Source organism: Anabrus simplex, chromosome 1 (assembly GCF_040414725.1).
Source record: "Anabrus simplex isolate iqAnaSimp1 chromosome 1, ASM4041472v1, whole genome shotgun sequence".
Taxonomy (NCBI): domain Eukaryota; kingdom Metazoa; phylum Arthropoda; class Insecta; order Orthoptera; family Tettigoniidae; genus Anabrus; species Anabrus simplex.
The window spans coordinates 807,974,591-807,992,058 of record NC_090265.1 but is presented as its reverse complement, the minus strand read 5'-3'; the positions used below and the strand labels follow the sequence as shown (position 1 = coordinate 807,992,058).

General features: G+C 42.4%; 1 protein-coding gene across 1 annotated transcript in view; it reads right to left on the bottom strand.

Moving 5' to 3' along the window:
• Positions 1–17,468, bottom strand: part of LOC137496920 (carboxypeptidase B-like) — a 233,203-nt gene that overhangs the window by 42,909 nt on the left and 172,826 nt on the right. The window contains exon 3 of the mRNA XM_068224962.1: positions 1,107–1,274. Coding sequence (XP_068081063.1) covers positions 1,107–1,274 — 168 coding nt within the window. The remainder of the gene's footprint in view (positions 1–1,106; positions 1,275–17,468) is intronic.

Below are 17,468 nucleotides of genomic sequence, written 5' to 3'. Positions count from 1 at the left end.
GCCGCGGGTTCAGTACCGCCAAGGCACTCAAGACGGCATCAGCCGGATCTCCTCAAGGATTTGATCCATATTAAAAATGCTTATAGGAAAATATGGCAAAGGTTTAGAGACCCAACTGACCGAGCGGAATACTTGGAGCTAGCCCGGGAAGTTCGATATCGATTGCTGGAACGAAAGATTGAAACATGGGAGGAATTTTGCCGTAATCTCTCAGAAGACGAGTCTGATCGCGAATTTTGGCGGACTATATATAAAATGTTGAGCATTCAATTATAAATTTCAGTATAATACCGTAGCGAAGGACGGGTATCTTGCTAGTTATATATATATATATAGATTTAGGATAAGAACTTGTACAGTTGCGGATGACGAAGTGATTGAATTTACCAACTCTATCACGGGGCGTAAAGAGAGCTATCATGAAACAACTCGGTGTGGAAGCCCAAGTTCCACCACCTCCAGCAGCAGGAGCAGCAGCAGTAGCAGATACAAAATCTAAGGGCCGTTGTCATATGTGTGAACGTTCCCAAGACATGAAAACCACGGTAATTTGCTCTGAATGTAAGAAATTTGTATGATCAGGACACAAAATGGTGACTTCCTTGCAATGTGCAATGTAAGAGAGACATGTGAAATGCGAATTTATTTTTCGTAACCGAAAATAGCTCATCTGAACCTTATGCTAATTTTCAGTATGTGTATGTATAATGATCACTATAATAGTGTAATATACCAGTTATGTACATATTTTATTTTACGTATGTGAATTTCTGACGCATTAAAAATATTTGAAAACCAAAAGAATGTGATTTAATCTCCTGGGGCATGCAGATCCCCACGTTAGCATTAATGTACCTAAACTTGCACGTTACTCTTCCAGGGTTAACTGCGTATTATCCATTCTACGCCATTTGACGTAGCTCCGTGATAGGGCTAACACCTAGACAAATGGGGATTACAATGCTAATAATATGATCAGCGCCGCGAGACTCAGACACTTATCACGGCTTATCACAGTAGTACATCTACTTACCACAGTTAATTACATGGTGCGCTTCCATTTCTCATCCTCGTCCATTTAAGTGAGATCCAACATATCAACTTACCACCGTCGATCCAGAGGGCAGGCTTCGGCTTCCCATCCTTGCCCAGATGACTTCCCGTAGAGACCTTGGCTACCTTTAGAGGCAAGCCCCTCGAAGACTGGCCAATGGTTAATATCTCGACGAGGTCAGGATACGTCGTTGTTAAATGCTGCATGTAGCGGAGCATGTCTGAAACAACGGGAGTCTAGGAATTACTTGACCATTGTTTATAAGGCGAAATGTTATTCATTAAGCGAATACTTAAATGAATCAATATTTAAAGATTAAAGCAACAGAATGACATTCAAGTACCAGAAAATGGAATGCGAAGTTTTTGACCAAGTTAAATGTTCTTGCCTTGAGGTACAATGTATTATCTTTTGTTAGGATCAGAGAAAATTTTGATTTGGTACTGAGGGAATGAGGAATTCCATGATACCACCTTTAGTTCCCTAGTGGATGTGTAAAAGTGATCTGTTATGAAGTAAATGCTTGTGAAAGCATATTTATATAAAATAAAGTAACTATAAAACCATGAAAACTATCAACCACAATTATCTGCACAGCTAGGCATGTTACTTTTGCAGTATTCAGTGCCTCATTAACATAACGTAATTGCGAAATGTTACACTTGTACTTCAGGTGATCTAAGGATTAAATAAATAGTTCACAACAAGTATACAGCCCTGTAACATAATTGGAACAATTTTTAATTTCGTTTCTTTTTTTTTAATGCTATTTGTTTGGGGTGTCGACGCATGTGGAACTTTTGCCCCTACTGGCACCATATTGTATGAACCTGCGTGTAGTTGGAATTGCGGTAGTGTGGAATGTTGTGTGTGAGGACGTAGGACGTCACAAGCACCCAGTCCCCAGGCCAGGGATATTAATCATTACAATTAAAAAACCCTGACCCGGTCGGGAATCGAACCCGGGGCCGCCGGGTGACAGGCGGACGCGTTTTGCCCTACACCGCGGGCCGGGCAATTTAGTCTCTTACTTTCAGTGACATCAATTCTTAAGTTCCCTTCGAAAAATCACGTGGTATCAAGAAGCCTATTCAAGCTTTAGCCATTGAATACATCTCACACAGAGACTCCAATGTTCCGAGAAATAACTGACTGAAATGGTATATTGTAAGATATTTATTGTCGTTGAAGAATTCTACATGACGAGTCCCAACTAGACAATATTAAATGCTGTGTGGAAAAATTTTCGAGGCCCAGGGGGTAAGAGTCAGATGAAACTGTAATATATCAGGGAAAAAGTAAAATACTCTTTTAATATTAACATATTTTTTATTTGTTCAAAAAGAAATCAATTCACTTGCAACGAATGACCACGAGGATCGTGAATCCTAACTTTGCACATATTGGAAACCAAGTAAGCAATGAAGACACTTCAGAGACAGTCATTCGTCTTCAGTGATAACTATTCTGGAACAAGGACGTACATGAGGTGGCGCTGGAGGATATTGAGCAAGTCGCTAATTATGGCTATAAATTTCTCCAATAAGTTATGCTGGATCTTATTTTGTTGGAGAATATCCCATTTACATTTCGTCACACTATCCCTACTTCAAATAGCAAAGCCATTGAAAGGCTAGTTCTTAGGACAGGTATTATAAATTTCACTTCAGTTAGAAATACAAGACTTCTCATGAACAATTTTCATGGCCTAGGTTTACTTTCAAAGCGGATCACTGGACAAACGTCTATCTGAAGAGTCTCAAAAGAACAGCGATCAAACATAATACCGGTATAGGAAGCTTTTCGACTGCCAGGGGGAAGTAAGAGAGAATAAACTGTATTGTGCCATTCTGGGAAAAAACCTCACACCAAACTCCATCGCGCAACAGCCCCGAAGGGCCATGGTCCATCAAGCGACCGCTGCTCAGTCCGAAGACCTGCATATTACGAAGTGTCGTGTGGTCAGCATGTCGAATCCTCTGGGCCATTATTCTTGGCTTTCTAGACCGAGGCCGCTATCTCACAGGCAGTTAGTTCCTCTATTGTAATCACGTAGGCTGAGCGCACCTCGAACCAGCCCTCATATACAGGTAAAAATCCCTGACCTGGCCAGGAACCGAATCCGAGACCTCCGGGTAACAGACAGGCCCTACATCGTGGCGCCAGCCATTGTGGGGAAGGAAAGTATTATTTAGATATTTTATTTCCTGCAAGTGGTAAATCATCTTCCTTACTGAATTTGAAGAGTATATTTTGTTTGCTTACGATTGAATGGCAATGTAGCATAGTTCGTTTTCTGTGTTCAAGGTCGTGGAATCCATTCCTATCACAGTCTGTTGGATTTAAATCTACTTAAATGCGAGTGACCCAGTAGCGAGGTGTCATTTTTAAGGCTGGTTATTCAAAGGCAATTTATTGGTATTTTAATTATGTTTACTCCTACTACCATGTACTCCTAGGCCAGTAATAATAATAATAATAATAATAATAATAATAATAATAATAATAATAATAATAATAATAATAATAATAATAATAATAATAATAATAATAATAATATGTTGCTTCTGACCTAGTAGTACCGGGTTAAGTAGCTCAGACGATTGACCTGCTGGCCTTCTCACTCCAACTAGGCAGGTTATTATTATTATTATTATTATTATTATTATTATTATTATTATTATTATTATTATTATTATTATTATTATTATTATTATTTCTACATCCCACTGACTACTTTTGACGGTTTTTGGAAACCCCGAGGTGCGGGAATTTTGTCCCGCGGGAGTTGTTTTACGTGCCAATAAATCTGCCGACATGAGGCTGACGTATTTGAACACCTTAAAATACCATCGGATTGATGTAGGATCGAATCTGTCAAGTTGGAGGTGAGAAGGCCAGCGCCTCAATCATCTGAGCTGCTCAGCCCGGCTCAGCTAGGTCAGAAAAAAGAAAAAAGACACCACGCTAATGGGTCACTCGCATTTAAGTAGATTTAAATCCAACAGACTGTGATAGGGATCGATTCAACGACCTTGAACACAAAATGAGCTATGCTACGTTACCATTCAATCGTAAGCAAACAAAATATACTCTTCAAATTCAGTAAGGAAGATGATTTACCACTTGCAGGAAATAAAATATCTAAATAATACTTTCCTTCCCCACAACGGCCGGCGCTGCGACGTAGGGCGTGACAGAAGGAAGATTGTGTAAACGTGGCCCAAAGGTGGCCGTATCGAAAAATAATAAATAACATAATAAAAACTAATGAAATTAAAATAAGTATTTTGAATTCAAGAAAGTGTAAAACTTACTCATGGGGATGAAGACTGCACGATGTTGTACACTCTGTGAAGTTTTATTTTACTTTTTACACTGTTCACAAGCTAGTGCTTAATGAAATTAATATATACTGGGTGGTTTACCAGCCCCGTATAATTCTGTGGATATGCAACCCACCTAACACTGATAGTCCATCAGGTCGATATTGCTCTGCTTACTCCTAGTATCTGCCTACTGCCATTTCAAAGCACAACCAGTGTGTCTGACTGTTATGAAAGTTGTCAGATGTGATGCAATAGCACTTTTTGGCCCAGTGAGGAAAGCAATGGCGAACTACCTCACTTCCTCATCTTGTCTAGTACGACTCATTTTGGTGCTGTCATCGGTTGTTGCGATTTCCCCGTAACTGCATAAACTTTGGTGTTGCTATATGAGGATCCAACCAGCCTCCGGGCTGATGGTCTATCAGACAGACAGACAGACAGACAGACAGACAGACAGACAGACAGACAGACAGACAGACAGACAGACAGACAGACAGACAGACAGACAGACAGACAGACAGACAGACAGACAGACTACCAGTATGTCAGGAACTTTAAGTGAGGCAGACTAGCGTAGGGGAAAATGAAATTACAGTATACCATCGTTGCCCCTGCGAAAATCGCTATGTTGCTGAAAATATACTGACCCGCTGCACCTAGAACGAGAATTCTCTCAGGCTCTTCGGAAAAATCGTTATCAGCCAAAGTTCTAAGCTGAAATATTTCACATAGCAGTTTTCGCAGATAAAGATAAAGGGAGTATTCCACAAACATGCTGCATTTTGCATGCCTTTATGATGCATTTGCCGCTAAAAAGAGTTAGTCTACTTAACTTTGAGGGTGTCTGAGGTGAGAATAGAACCTCCTCCACTCAGTTGACTTTCCGAGTCTGAGAAGACCCAGTTCCAGTTCTCATACCACTTTACAAGCTTTGTGGCGTAGCTGGGAGCCGAACCCGGTGGCAGCTAATCACACTAACCAGTACACGACAAAGGTGGACCATTAGGACTATTAATGCTGCGAAATCAGGGCAATCGATGTTCACTGCTTTGCACCCAGCGCCCAGTCTAAAACCAATTTTTGGGTAGTTTGAATCTTCACACACGGACGACCTTATCGAGGGCGCAGTTGAAAAGAGTGAGAGCCCATCCGCTTCCCAGTTTTAATTTGAAATGATTTGTTGATATTTCTCTTGAAATATACCTGTGAAAAATTGCTAGTAAGAGTTTGTTTGATAATAGATTGTGAGTCTTGTTTACAACGCCCATCCCCGTTTATTATTTCTTAATCTGTTTGACCTCCAGGGTTGGTTTTTCCCTCGGGATCTGCGAGGAATTCCACCTCTACCACCTCAAGGACAGTGTCCTGGAGTGTGTGACTTAGGGACGGGTATACAACTGGGGAGGAGGCCTCACCTGCTATGCTGAACAGGGGCCTTGTGAGGGATGGGAAGATTGGAAGGGCTAGACAAGGAAGAGGGAAGAAAGCGGCCGTGGCGTTAAGTTAGGTACCATCCCGGCATTTGACTGGAGGAGAAGTGGGAAACTACGGAAAAACCACTTTCAGGATGGATGAGGAGGGAATCGAACCCCACTCTTATCAGTTGACCTCCCGAGGACTACGTTCCAGCCCTCGTACCACTTTTCAAATTTCGTGTCAGAACCGGGAATCGAACCCGGGCCTCCGGGGGTGGCAGCTAAGGCAGCTAATCACACTAACCACTACACCACAGAGGCGGACATCATTATTGTTATTTTTAAATTGTCTATATTCCCCCCAAAATTTGTAACATATATATTTAAGCATTGTGAATGGAGACAAAGAAAAGTGGCCTCTATTTCAGTCTGCGGAATGTAGTCTGAGTTCCTAGACAAAGTAGGAGAACGTAATTATGTCCTACTTGAGACTACTAGTTCAATTCGAACCCTAGGCACTCGTTATGATGTCGTTCCTTTATCTCATCTGACGCTAATAACCGGAACTAGATACTAGCAGATCGCTGCCATTCTCCGGTAATTATCAGTGACTGACCTACTGCTGAAAAACCTGTTGGCATAGCTCAGACAGCTCACCATTCCGAGAGCCGAGGTTCGATTCTAGCACTGCGTAAGTGCTGCTAAGCCTCATGTTATATTTTCCTGTTTCCTTTTCCATATTAACTTTCGCTAAGGAATGGGATGATACAATGTTAAAGTCCGGTTCACTAATCTCCATCGTACACCCAAAGAATTATAGTGAGGATATTCTTACTGTGGTGTAGCGGTTAGTGTGATTAGCTGCCACTCCCGGAGGTCCGTGTCCGATTCCCAGCACTGCCACGGAATTTGAGCAGTTGTACGAGGGCTGGAACAGGGTCCTCTCAGTATTGGAAAGTCAACTGAGTAGAGGGAGGTTCGATTCCCTCCTCAGCTATCCTCGAAGTGGTTTTCCTTGATTTCCCAATCTCCTCCAGGCAAATGGCGGGATGGTACGTAACTTAAGGCCACGGCCGACTCCTTCCCTTTTCCTTGTCTATCCCATCCAAAATTGCCTTCCCCCCACAAGGCCCCTGTTCAGCATGGCAGGTGAGGCCACCTGAGCGAGGTACTGGTCTTCCTCCTCAGCTGTATCCCCCCGACTCATAGTCTCACAAACCAGGACACCGTCCTTGAGGCTGTAGAGGTCACTGAGTCCGAGGGAAAAAACCAACCCTGGAGGGTAAACGGATTAAAAGAAAGAAGGAAAGAAAGAAAGAAAGAAAGAAAGAAAGAAATAAAGAAATAAAGAAAGAAGATATTCTTAACACCTCATATAATGACAATGAAACAAATGTAATAATAATAATAATAATAATAATAATAATAATAATAATAATAATAATAATAATAATAATAATAATAATAATAATAGTTTCACGTCCGACTAACTTCATTTACGATTTTCATAAGCGCCGAGATGCATACGTGCCGGTAAATATACCGACGCGTGGCTGACGTATTCAAATATACCACCAATTTTGTTCAGAAAGCTAGCGCTCTACCATTATGAGCAAATCGGTCCTATAATAATAATAATAATAATAATAATAATAATAATAATAATAATAATAATAATAATAATAATAATAATAATAATAATAATCTTCGAAAAAACCAAGATCATGGCAAACAACAAACACCCACGTACTGTAAATACCTCAAAGCCCAAGAACAAAAGATTGAGATAGTAAAATAATTCATATATCTCGGAGAATGGATTAGTTGAAATGCAAAGCAATGGAATTCAGGAAAAATAAACTTGAAGTGGCCTTCCAACTAGCAAGATATACATACAAAAAGAAATCCCTTTCACGGAGGACCAAAATTAAACACGATAAAACAGCGATTAAACCAGAAACACTGCACGCAGCAGGTACACTGAACATGAAGCTCGAGCTAAAAGAAAGGAACATTTAAAGAAAGATCATAGGAGCAAAATTTCTAGATAATAAGATAATACACATCAAGAATGAGATACTCTACAAGAAAATGGAAAAACTCTCGGACGCTATGCGTTAAGGAAGTATCACGTTTTAGGGTCAACTTCTCAGAATGAACTCTAGTAGATTAACCAAACAAACCTTTGACTTCTTCCGTATTCCCAAAACAAAACCCAGCTGGTTTAAAGAAACTGAAAAAGACCCAGAGGAATTAAAAATGATAGAAAATTTACCATTCAATTGAACAGCTAAAGTAATAACTTAATACCAAAATATAAGGTTAAGGTTCTATGACAAATCGAATTTAAAAGCTAAACCTTTATCTCGGAATACGAGAGGAAACGAAGATCAGAAAGAATGAAGAAATACTAGGCACTAAGAAAAGAGCAACACACAGAGAAAAGATTGATTCAACGTACCCCAAAGAGGGCGAAACGTAAGAAGAGGAACAACATAAAAATAAGAAGAATATGGGCTGCCTGGCCGAGGCCGTAAAGGCGTGCTCTGTTCCCCTGGAAGGACGTGGGTTCGATTCCCCGTCAGGAAAATAAAATTAAGAAAAGAGATTTCCACCTCCGGAGGTGCACATGAAGCTGAGGTCAACTCATCCTATACCGAAAATAAGTGCCAGGTTGATTCCTAGGGGCGGAAGTGGCCAGGCGTTGAGCTAACCACTCTACTCCACCAAGTACCGAGGTTTTACGGGTAGGGGAAGCCTTTACATTCCACCCCTCCTAGGGCCTTCATGACCTGTACGGAGATGACTTTGCTTTTAAAAAAAATAATAAAACATTCGTGGTCACGTCTACCAAAGGTTATAAACCTCGCAAATCTCCCACGCTCCCAATTTGAGAGCCCTGGGGTGCCTTTCAGTCGCCTCTTACGACAGGCAGGGGATACGTGGGTGTTATTCTACCGCACCACGAAGCATGTCCTCACTGCTTCGGCTAGGAAGTGTCCTATGCGTAATTGCGAATGTTTGAATCAAATACTTAACTTCTGTAAGTTATCCGGCTCCATGGCTAAATGGTTACCGAGCTGGCCTTTGGTCACAGGGGTCCCGGGTTAGATTCCCGGCATGGTCGGGAATTTTAACCATAATTGGTTCATTCCACTGGCATGGGGTCTGGGTGTATGTATCATCTTCATCATAATTTCATCCTCATCACGACGTGCAGGTCATCTACGGACGTCAGATCAAAAGATCTCCATCTGGCGAGCCGAACTTGTCCTCGGACACTCCCGGCACTAAAAGCCATACGAAGGTCTGACTGGCCGAGGAAGTAAAGACGTGCTAGGTTCATCTGGAAGGACGTGGGTTCGATTCCACGCCAGAAGCCGAAAACTTTAAGAAACACCAACAGTGAGTAGCAGGTTAATTCCTGGAGGCAAAGGCGGCCGGGCGTACAGCTAACCACTCTGCCCCACCAAGTGTCGAGGTTATGGATAGTGGAAGCATTTTCCTCCCACCCATTCAAGGGCCTTCATAGCCTGTTCGGAGATAATTCTGCTTTTATGTGTCTTCTGGCAGAGTCATTAATGATCAGAGTGGCAGCAATCCCTACAACTTGGACTTGAGGGAAAATATATTCATTCTTGTTTCTCATCCCGTAGCTAAGCGAAAACATATAGCAATAGTTTTTTTTTTACATTTGGCTTTACGTCGCACCGACACAGATAGGTCTTATGGCGACGATGGGATGAGAAAGGCTTAGAAGGGAAAGGAAGCGGCTGTGTACTTAATTAATGTACAGTACGTCCTCAGCATTTTCCTGGTGTGGAAACGGCAAACGACGGAAAACCATCTTCAGGGCTGCCGACTATGGGGTTCGAGCTCATTCTCTCTTGAATACAAGCTCAGAGCTGCACGCCCCTAACCGCACGGCCAACTCGCTTGGTTGATTAAAATTACCTATTAGTGAGTGGATAAGATGTTGCGAAATAAATCAAGGCGATTCTTTTTTTCTTCCCTCCTTTCCTAATCCGTTTACTCTCCAGGGTTGTTTTCCCTTCGGACTCAGCGAGCGATCTCACCTCCACCACCTCAAGTGCAGTGTCCTAGAGCGTGAAACTTTGGGTCGGGAGATACAGCTGGGAAGGAGGACCAGTACCTCGCCCAGGCCATTCTGAACAGGAGCCTTGTGGAGGGGCGGGGGGCGAAGATCAGAAGGGATAGACAGAGAAGAGGGAAGAAAGCAGCCGTGGCCTTAAGTTAGGTACCAGAGTGGCGTTTGCCTGGAGGAGAGTTGGGAAACCACGGAAAACCACTTCGAGGATGGCTGAGGTGGGAATTGTACCTCCCTCTTCTCAGTTAAACTTCCGAGGGTGAGTGGGCCCCATTCCAGCCCCCGTACCACTTCCCAAATTTCGTGGCAGAGCCGGGAATTGAACCAGGGTCTCCAGAGGTGACAGCTAACCGTACTAGCCACTGCACCATAGAGGCGGTTTCTTTGTTTTGTCGTAGTAAATAATGAAGAAGATTATGATAAAGGAAATGTTAAAGACAAATGATTTGCATTAACTGGCGCATGAAAAAAGACATGGTACAACTGGAAGAAGGAATGAACACGGTTTGCATCTATCGTTGACTAATAGAAATGTTACTCTCAAATTTATGATTATGTGCTTAGAAAGTTGCGTGATAACTCTTGATAATCGTATGTAAATGTGTCCACTACGAAGTATGTGGCATCATAGCAGTTCTAATAGCAGTTCACTGCATTTAAAATAAGATTTACATTGCGTGTTACAAATGTTAAACTCACTTTCAGTCGCAGGTTCCCGTTCACTTTGTTACAAGTTAACAAACATAAACTTCTTGGTACTTTTTGGACTCACTCGGGTTGGAGAGTTCATCAGGGACCAGTTGCACCACCTGCGTGTAAAGTAACGCTTAACTTGTCCTCCACGTAAAAATATATTTCCGCTCGACCACTCCCGGGCTGAGCTATCGGCAGAATAAATCGTAGTTACGCGGCGCATAAATTATCGGCCATTTTGAAGGTCCGATAAGACTTACCTGCCGGGCAAGTCCTCTTTTTTTTTTCAATTTGCTTTACGTCGCACCGACAGATATAGCTCTTATGGTTCGCTCGGATCGGTCAGGTCTTGGGAGCTGAATATTATTAGCTGTATATTACGTAATATATAACTGAACTGAAATTAGCTCAGTATGCTGATAAAAACATGAGACCGTAACGGAGGTCGGTATTGCATTGCAGGTTTTTAATCAGGAATGCTTCCCTTGTCCGCCTATGAGGTGTAGTGCTAAGTGTGATTAGCTACCATCCCCGGAAGCCCGGGTTCGATTCCCAGTTCTACCACGAAATTTGAAAAGTGGTACGAGGGCTGGTACGGGGTCCATTCAGCCTCGAGAGGTCAGCTGACTAGATTGGGGGAGGGGGTCGATTCCTACCTCAGGTACCCTCGAAGTGGTTTTCCGTGGTTTCCCACTACTCCAGGCATATGCCGGGATGGTACCTAACTTACAGCCACGGCAGCTTTCTTCCCTCTTCCTTAACTGTTCCTTCCGAACCTCCCATTCCCCACAAGGCCCCTGTTCAGCATAGCAGGCGAGGCCGCCTGGGCGAAGTACTGGTCCTCCTTCCCAGTTGTATCCCCGACCCAAAGTCTCAGTTTCCAGGACACTGCCCTTGAGATGATAGAGGCGGGATCCCTCGCTGAGTCCAAGGGAAAAACGAACGCTCGAGGGTAAACGGATTATGAGAAAGAAAGAAAGAAAGAAAGAAGACTTCACCTAAGTATTTATCCGGCTCAATGGGTAAATGGTTAGCCTGCTGGCCTTTGGTCACATGGGTGCAGGCGCGGGGGTTTGGTGTGTGTGTCGTCTTCATCGTCATTTCATCCTCATAACGACGCGCAGGTCACCTACGGCCGTCAAATCAAAAGATATGCACCCGGCGAGCCGAACATGTCCTCAGACACTGATGGCACTAAAAGCCATACACCATTTCCATTACCTAAGTATTTGAAATAGTTGATTGTATAATTCTTTTGTTTTTGGATTTTTGAATTTCTGCTGGTGATTTTTGATACTAGTGATCCATCTTGTTTTTCATTGTTATTATTGTATCAGCGGTACACCTTCCCCTGCTATTGTAACTTCGCGCCTTCTCTACGGCCATCTATGCCAACGGACTTGAACTTGTAAACTCCCAAAGAAATTCGTCTTCTACGGTTAGATGGCTCTACCATCGATTTTTATCTCACTCTCCCGGACTAAAAACTAACTACTTGTTAGAGTAATATTTATTTTGGGAGTTGGTAGACCTTTTCCTGAGGATTGTTTTTGAATGAACCGAAGTTGTCAACACTTCAGCTGGTTCCTTCTCTATTGTAATCTACCTATCACCGAGCTCGATAGCTGCAGTCGCTTAAGTGCGGGAGATAGTAGGTTCGAACCCCACTGTCGGCAGCCCTGAAAATGGTTTTCCGTGGTTTCCCCATTTTCATACCAGGCAAATGCTGGGACTGTACCTTAATTAAGGCCACGGCCACTTCCTTCCCACTCCTAACCCTTCCCTGTCCCATCGTCGCCATAAAACCTATCTGTGTCGGTGCGACGTAAAGCAACTAGCAAAGAAAAAAAATCTACCTATCAGATGCTTGGAAATATGTCCTCTAGCCAATTAAAACTGGGGAATGTGTGCAGGAGTCCAACTTATCAGCAAAGTGTTCTGGAAGCTTCCCCTTCCGAAACTATAAAAGTAGGGCACTTTAGGGCCGTCTTGTCTAAATTGTTCCAGTGCTTGGGAGTGCGACTTGACGGAGGCCTAGGAGACAGTGACGCGGTATGCTTGAAGAACATCCAGTGGCACAAAGTGATGGCAGAATTTACCTAAACATGTGATAACACCTGCGGGTAGTTTGAGCGGAAGGTTTTGCCGTTTCCTTTTAATGTAATTTTTTAAACTCGTGGTTTAAATGTACGATTATTGGCGAAGTCTGAGGACTCTGTTTCTATTCCTGGTGGGAAATGTGTAATGCAAGGGAACAAAGAGTGGTGACCCTCCATAGTTTCCCATTCAACCTTGCATTGGGTGACTAAAGGTTTCAACCTCAAAATGTTGTAAATCTTGTCTTGGTTTCAAATATTTCGCCTCTAGTCATCCCGTTGTAGTATGCGATTAGCCTCTGTATCTTTGGGCCGTAAGCCCACTTAGGTTTCTAGTAATTTCTATAAGGAGTGCTGGTGTTTCGCCTCCTTGCCTACCGAGTGAGTTGGCCGTGCGGTTTGGGGCGCGCAGCTGTGAGCTCGCATCCGGGAGATAGTGGGTTCGAACCCTACTGTCGGCAGTGCTGAAGAAGGTTTTCCGTGGTTTCCCATTTTCCCACCAGGCAAATGCTGGGGCTGTACCTTAATTAAGGTCACGGCCGCTTTCTTTCCATTCTTAGGCCTTTCCTGTCCCATCGTCGCCATAAGACCTATCTGTGTCGGTGCGACGTAAAGCAACTAGCAACAAAAAAAGAAAATGGGTAGCCTCCTTGTCTTTTGTTTATGGCCGGTTATGTGCAACCATTTCTTTTTACTATTAAGGCCATGTAGTATGTACATTTATGCCCCTATTTATTCTCTAATAGTTTCTTAGCTTTGATTCACCTTAGGAACAGTGATCAATTGATAAGCCCAACTTGGGGCAACTGTGTAAGAACACTCTAAAATGGTGTCACCCTATGGGTTGCCTAATGTGACGTAAGTGTATCAAAAGAAAGTGATTGCCTCTGTGTGGCCACCAGGGCCTCTCAAACGCCCAAAATCTCACGCGTGCAAACCGAGGCGCAGAAACTCTGTGCACTGTGCATCGGTTCGACTCGGCTCAATTCGGCATGACTCGGATGGTGTAGTGTGCTGGGAGCGACGAAGCGTTCGGTGATAGACGGCTTGTTTGTCAGTGAAACAGATAAGCGTATGACAACAACATAATAATGGAGCAACCTGTTTCGAAGAAAGCAAAAACTTTCGAAAATCCATTTCAATCGAACGGGGAACTTTCGTTTTTTTTCTCAGTCATGACGTTAAAGCCAAATACTCAATCTATGGGATAATAATTAAGTGATTATCAAAAAGATCTATTTTTCATTACAAAGGCCTTGCTTGAATTCTACGAGATTTGTCAAAGGAACCGAGAAGCAGCTAAGTTTTTTCAATGTTTGGTTCCACATGCATATGTGAAAGGTTATTTTTTTCTGTTTTGACTTGTACGAAAACTAGATTGCGTGCGAGTATTTATGATTGTAATTTAAAGTACGCTCTCAGAATTTCTGTCAGCCAGACACTACTGGTATAATTGCAAAGGAAAAGGAAAAAGAAGAACTAGAGAAGATAAATTGTCTGCTCAAACCAAATTGAAAGAAGGGCATTTTAACAGCGGTAACATTGTCCCATACAACAGCGCGTGTCCGCTCACCGCACATAAACATTTCGCAGTGAGGGGAGAATCAGCGGAGAAGGTGGAGAAGGCGAAGACAGGCCGAACGGGTGAGACAGGTGTAGGTAAAGAGGAGTAGGGTTTTGCACTCTGGTCAACCTAATGAAGTCGTCTCCTGGTCCTTGTACAGTGCAGTGCACTGGTGCATGCACCCTGAGAGGCCCTGGCGCTAGACTATGGTATTCTGGAGCTCAGATTCCTGTGAAGTGCATCTGCTCGGAGCAAATCTTGCTCTTGTAAAATATTGTATCTGTCAAGAGCACTAATGATCTTCTCTACGTAAATTAACAACTTGGTAATTATTACAAGTTTTCGTATCTGATTTCCGGACTTCTGAGCCCCAGATATTGTTAGAGCTGACAATTTCATCAATAAACTGTTCTATTGTTTGTTATTCATTCAGATTTTTTAACTCTCAATTTTGAGAAAGGAAATAAATCAAATTTCCAAATTTGTCGTGTTATATGCTGTTCTAAGTAATTCTTTTTCCAGCCATTCAAGCCAGGAGCTTCGTGTTCCTATCTGAGCCACGAAAACTCCGTTCCTATTATCATTATTATAATTATTTATTTCTTTCTTAATTTGTTTACCCTCCAGTGTTGCCTTTTCCCTCGGACAGAGCGAGGGATCCCACATCTACCGCCTCAAGGGCAGTGTCCTGTTGCGTGAGACTTTGAATCGGGGTATAAACTGGGAAGGAGGACGAGTACCTCGCCTAGGTAGCCTCACCTTCCATGCTGAACAGGGGCCATCTGGTGGATGGGGAGATTGGAGGGGATAGTTAAGGAAGAGGGAAGGAAGCGGCGGAGGCCTTAAGTTAGGTGCGAATCTACGGCAAACTACTTCGAGTATGGCTGAGGAGGGAATTGAACCCCTCTCTACTCAGTTGATTTCCCGAGTTTGAGTGGAGCCCGCTCCAGCCATCGTAGCACTTTTCAAATTTCGTGGCAGAGCCGGAAATCGAACCCGGGCCTTCGGGGGTGGCAGCTAACCACACTAACCACTACACCGCAGAGGTGGATATTATTATTATTATTATTATTATTATTATTATTATTATTATTATTATTATTATTATTATTATTATTATTATTACGGGGATACAGTGGTTTACAGAGGTGAAAGGAGGTGCGGGCATGAATGGGTCGATATAAGACAATCAGAAGATTAATTTTAAACTTTAAAATTATAGCTTTATTTCGTTCTCTGCTATGTTTTTGTTTCTCTTCAGATGTTAAATTTTAACAAACAATTCACTAAGCGAAAACAAAATTTCAGGTACAATAATGAGATATAGAGCACCTTTGCTCCAGGAAAATTATCTAGGAGCCTATTCTCCAAACATTACACCATTCCAGCCTTCCAAAGGCACCATTCAACATTTACATTAACACCTTTCCCTTAATAGAAAGAGCATCTATGCCCTATAAAATTTACACTTAGGAACCATTTCTAGAAATGTCCAGGCCTATCAAAGGCGCAACCTACATTTTACAATTCAAACAGTATTCACTGTCTCAGATGCTCAACAGTCTAACATCTTTACATAAAAGGAATGAAACAGTTTAACAGGGGTATTGAGTACCCATCCTAACAGGCCTTTGTAAAAAAAAAAAAAGGGTTAAAGTTACTGGCCCAAACATAAAAAATGGTGAGCAGGCGGACACTTGCGCTCCTTTAAAATTGCAATGAAAAGCAAAAACCCTACTTGGGCTTATGGCCCGAAGTTACAGAGGCTAAGCCTATGCTACTGAGGTGACTAGATGGAGAAAATATTTGAGTTACAAAGATTACAAACTGAAAAGATTACAGAAACATAGTCGCCTCAAAATTGAGGTGATAGGGAACACGAGAGGGTCGCTCACTCTCTATTCCCTGAATTCGGTTAAGTTCCTTTGGCTCGTTTGAAATTTACATTAGAATTTTGGAATTTACATTTTAGAAAATTAAAGATTGAGGACCTTCCCCTCGAGATAGCTTTCAAAGACTATCAATTGGTTAAACCAGGACTGCCATTACCTTGAGCTGATGGACTTCTCGATGTGGACGAGGCGCTCCCGCCTCCTTTATAAACACACACTCTGTAGACTGGAACGATCAATAAGACAACCTGGTCCGATGGTCCGAAAATGTGTCAGCTTTTATACCCGAGAGGAATGTTCCAGAACACTCTGGGCTAAGCCCCGACACGCCCCCAATTTTTATTGTTTAATTAAATAAATACCAGACAATGTCGATGGGCTGAAAAATAAGTATACAAAATTTTCTACTGGTCAACGTCTTAAGTTTGCGGGAAGAGATAGACGTGTTGTAAACTTTAACACACCAAAAACAAAGAATAATCAATTCAGTTTAGGAAACCTTAGAATATAAAGTTACTTTACAATTTTAATAGTCAATCTTCGCACCAGAGGGCATAACATAAGTTTATAGTGGAGATATCTGCAGAGAAATATCCAAACTTCTTCTATTAGTTGTTGCGGGTTTTAGATTGTAGATGGCCTTCTCCAAGGCGCTTCATTTAAATGAACGGAGCGGGTGTACCTTCCGGTATTATTATTATTATTATTATTATTATTATTATTATTATTATTATTATTATTATTATTATTATTACCATGCCTTACCGGGCGACTTGGCCATGCGGTTTGTGGCCCGCACCTGTGACCTTGGATCCGGGAGATTGTGGGTTTGAACCCCACAGTCGGCAGCCCTGAAGATGATTTTCCATGGTTTCCCATTTTCACACCTGTCAAATGCTGGGGTTGTACCTTAATAAAGGCCACGGCCGCGTCCTTCCCACTCTTGTCCATTTTCTATCCCACGGTCGGTGCGAACTGAAGTCAATTGTAAAAAAATAAATAAAAATATGCCTTTCTTGTTGGAATTGACATGTTAAACGTACGTAAAATGCTCCTTCTGACCTAATGACCGCGGGGTACTTGGTGGATAGGACTACACACATTATTAATCTCTGATTTACCAGGTCGTGGGTAAGAGACCAATGCTGCGCTCTCGATCAGTATTTACCATCAGAGGGATCCTCATTATCCCCCAGACAGTTACTCAACGGCTGGTTGAGTCGACGAGAAATCGTCGCCTGGAGACCCTCGAATGCTTTCTTAGAACTGAAAATTTTTCTGAGGAAATTCCTTTTCTATTTCTCAAGCGACATATCT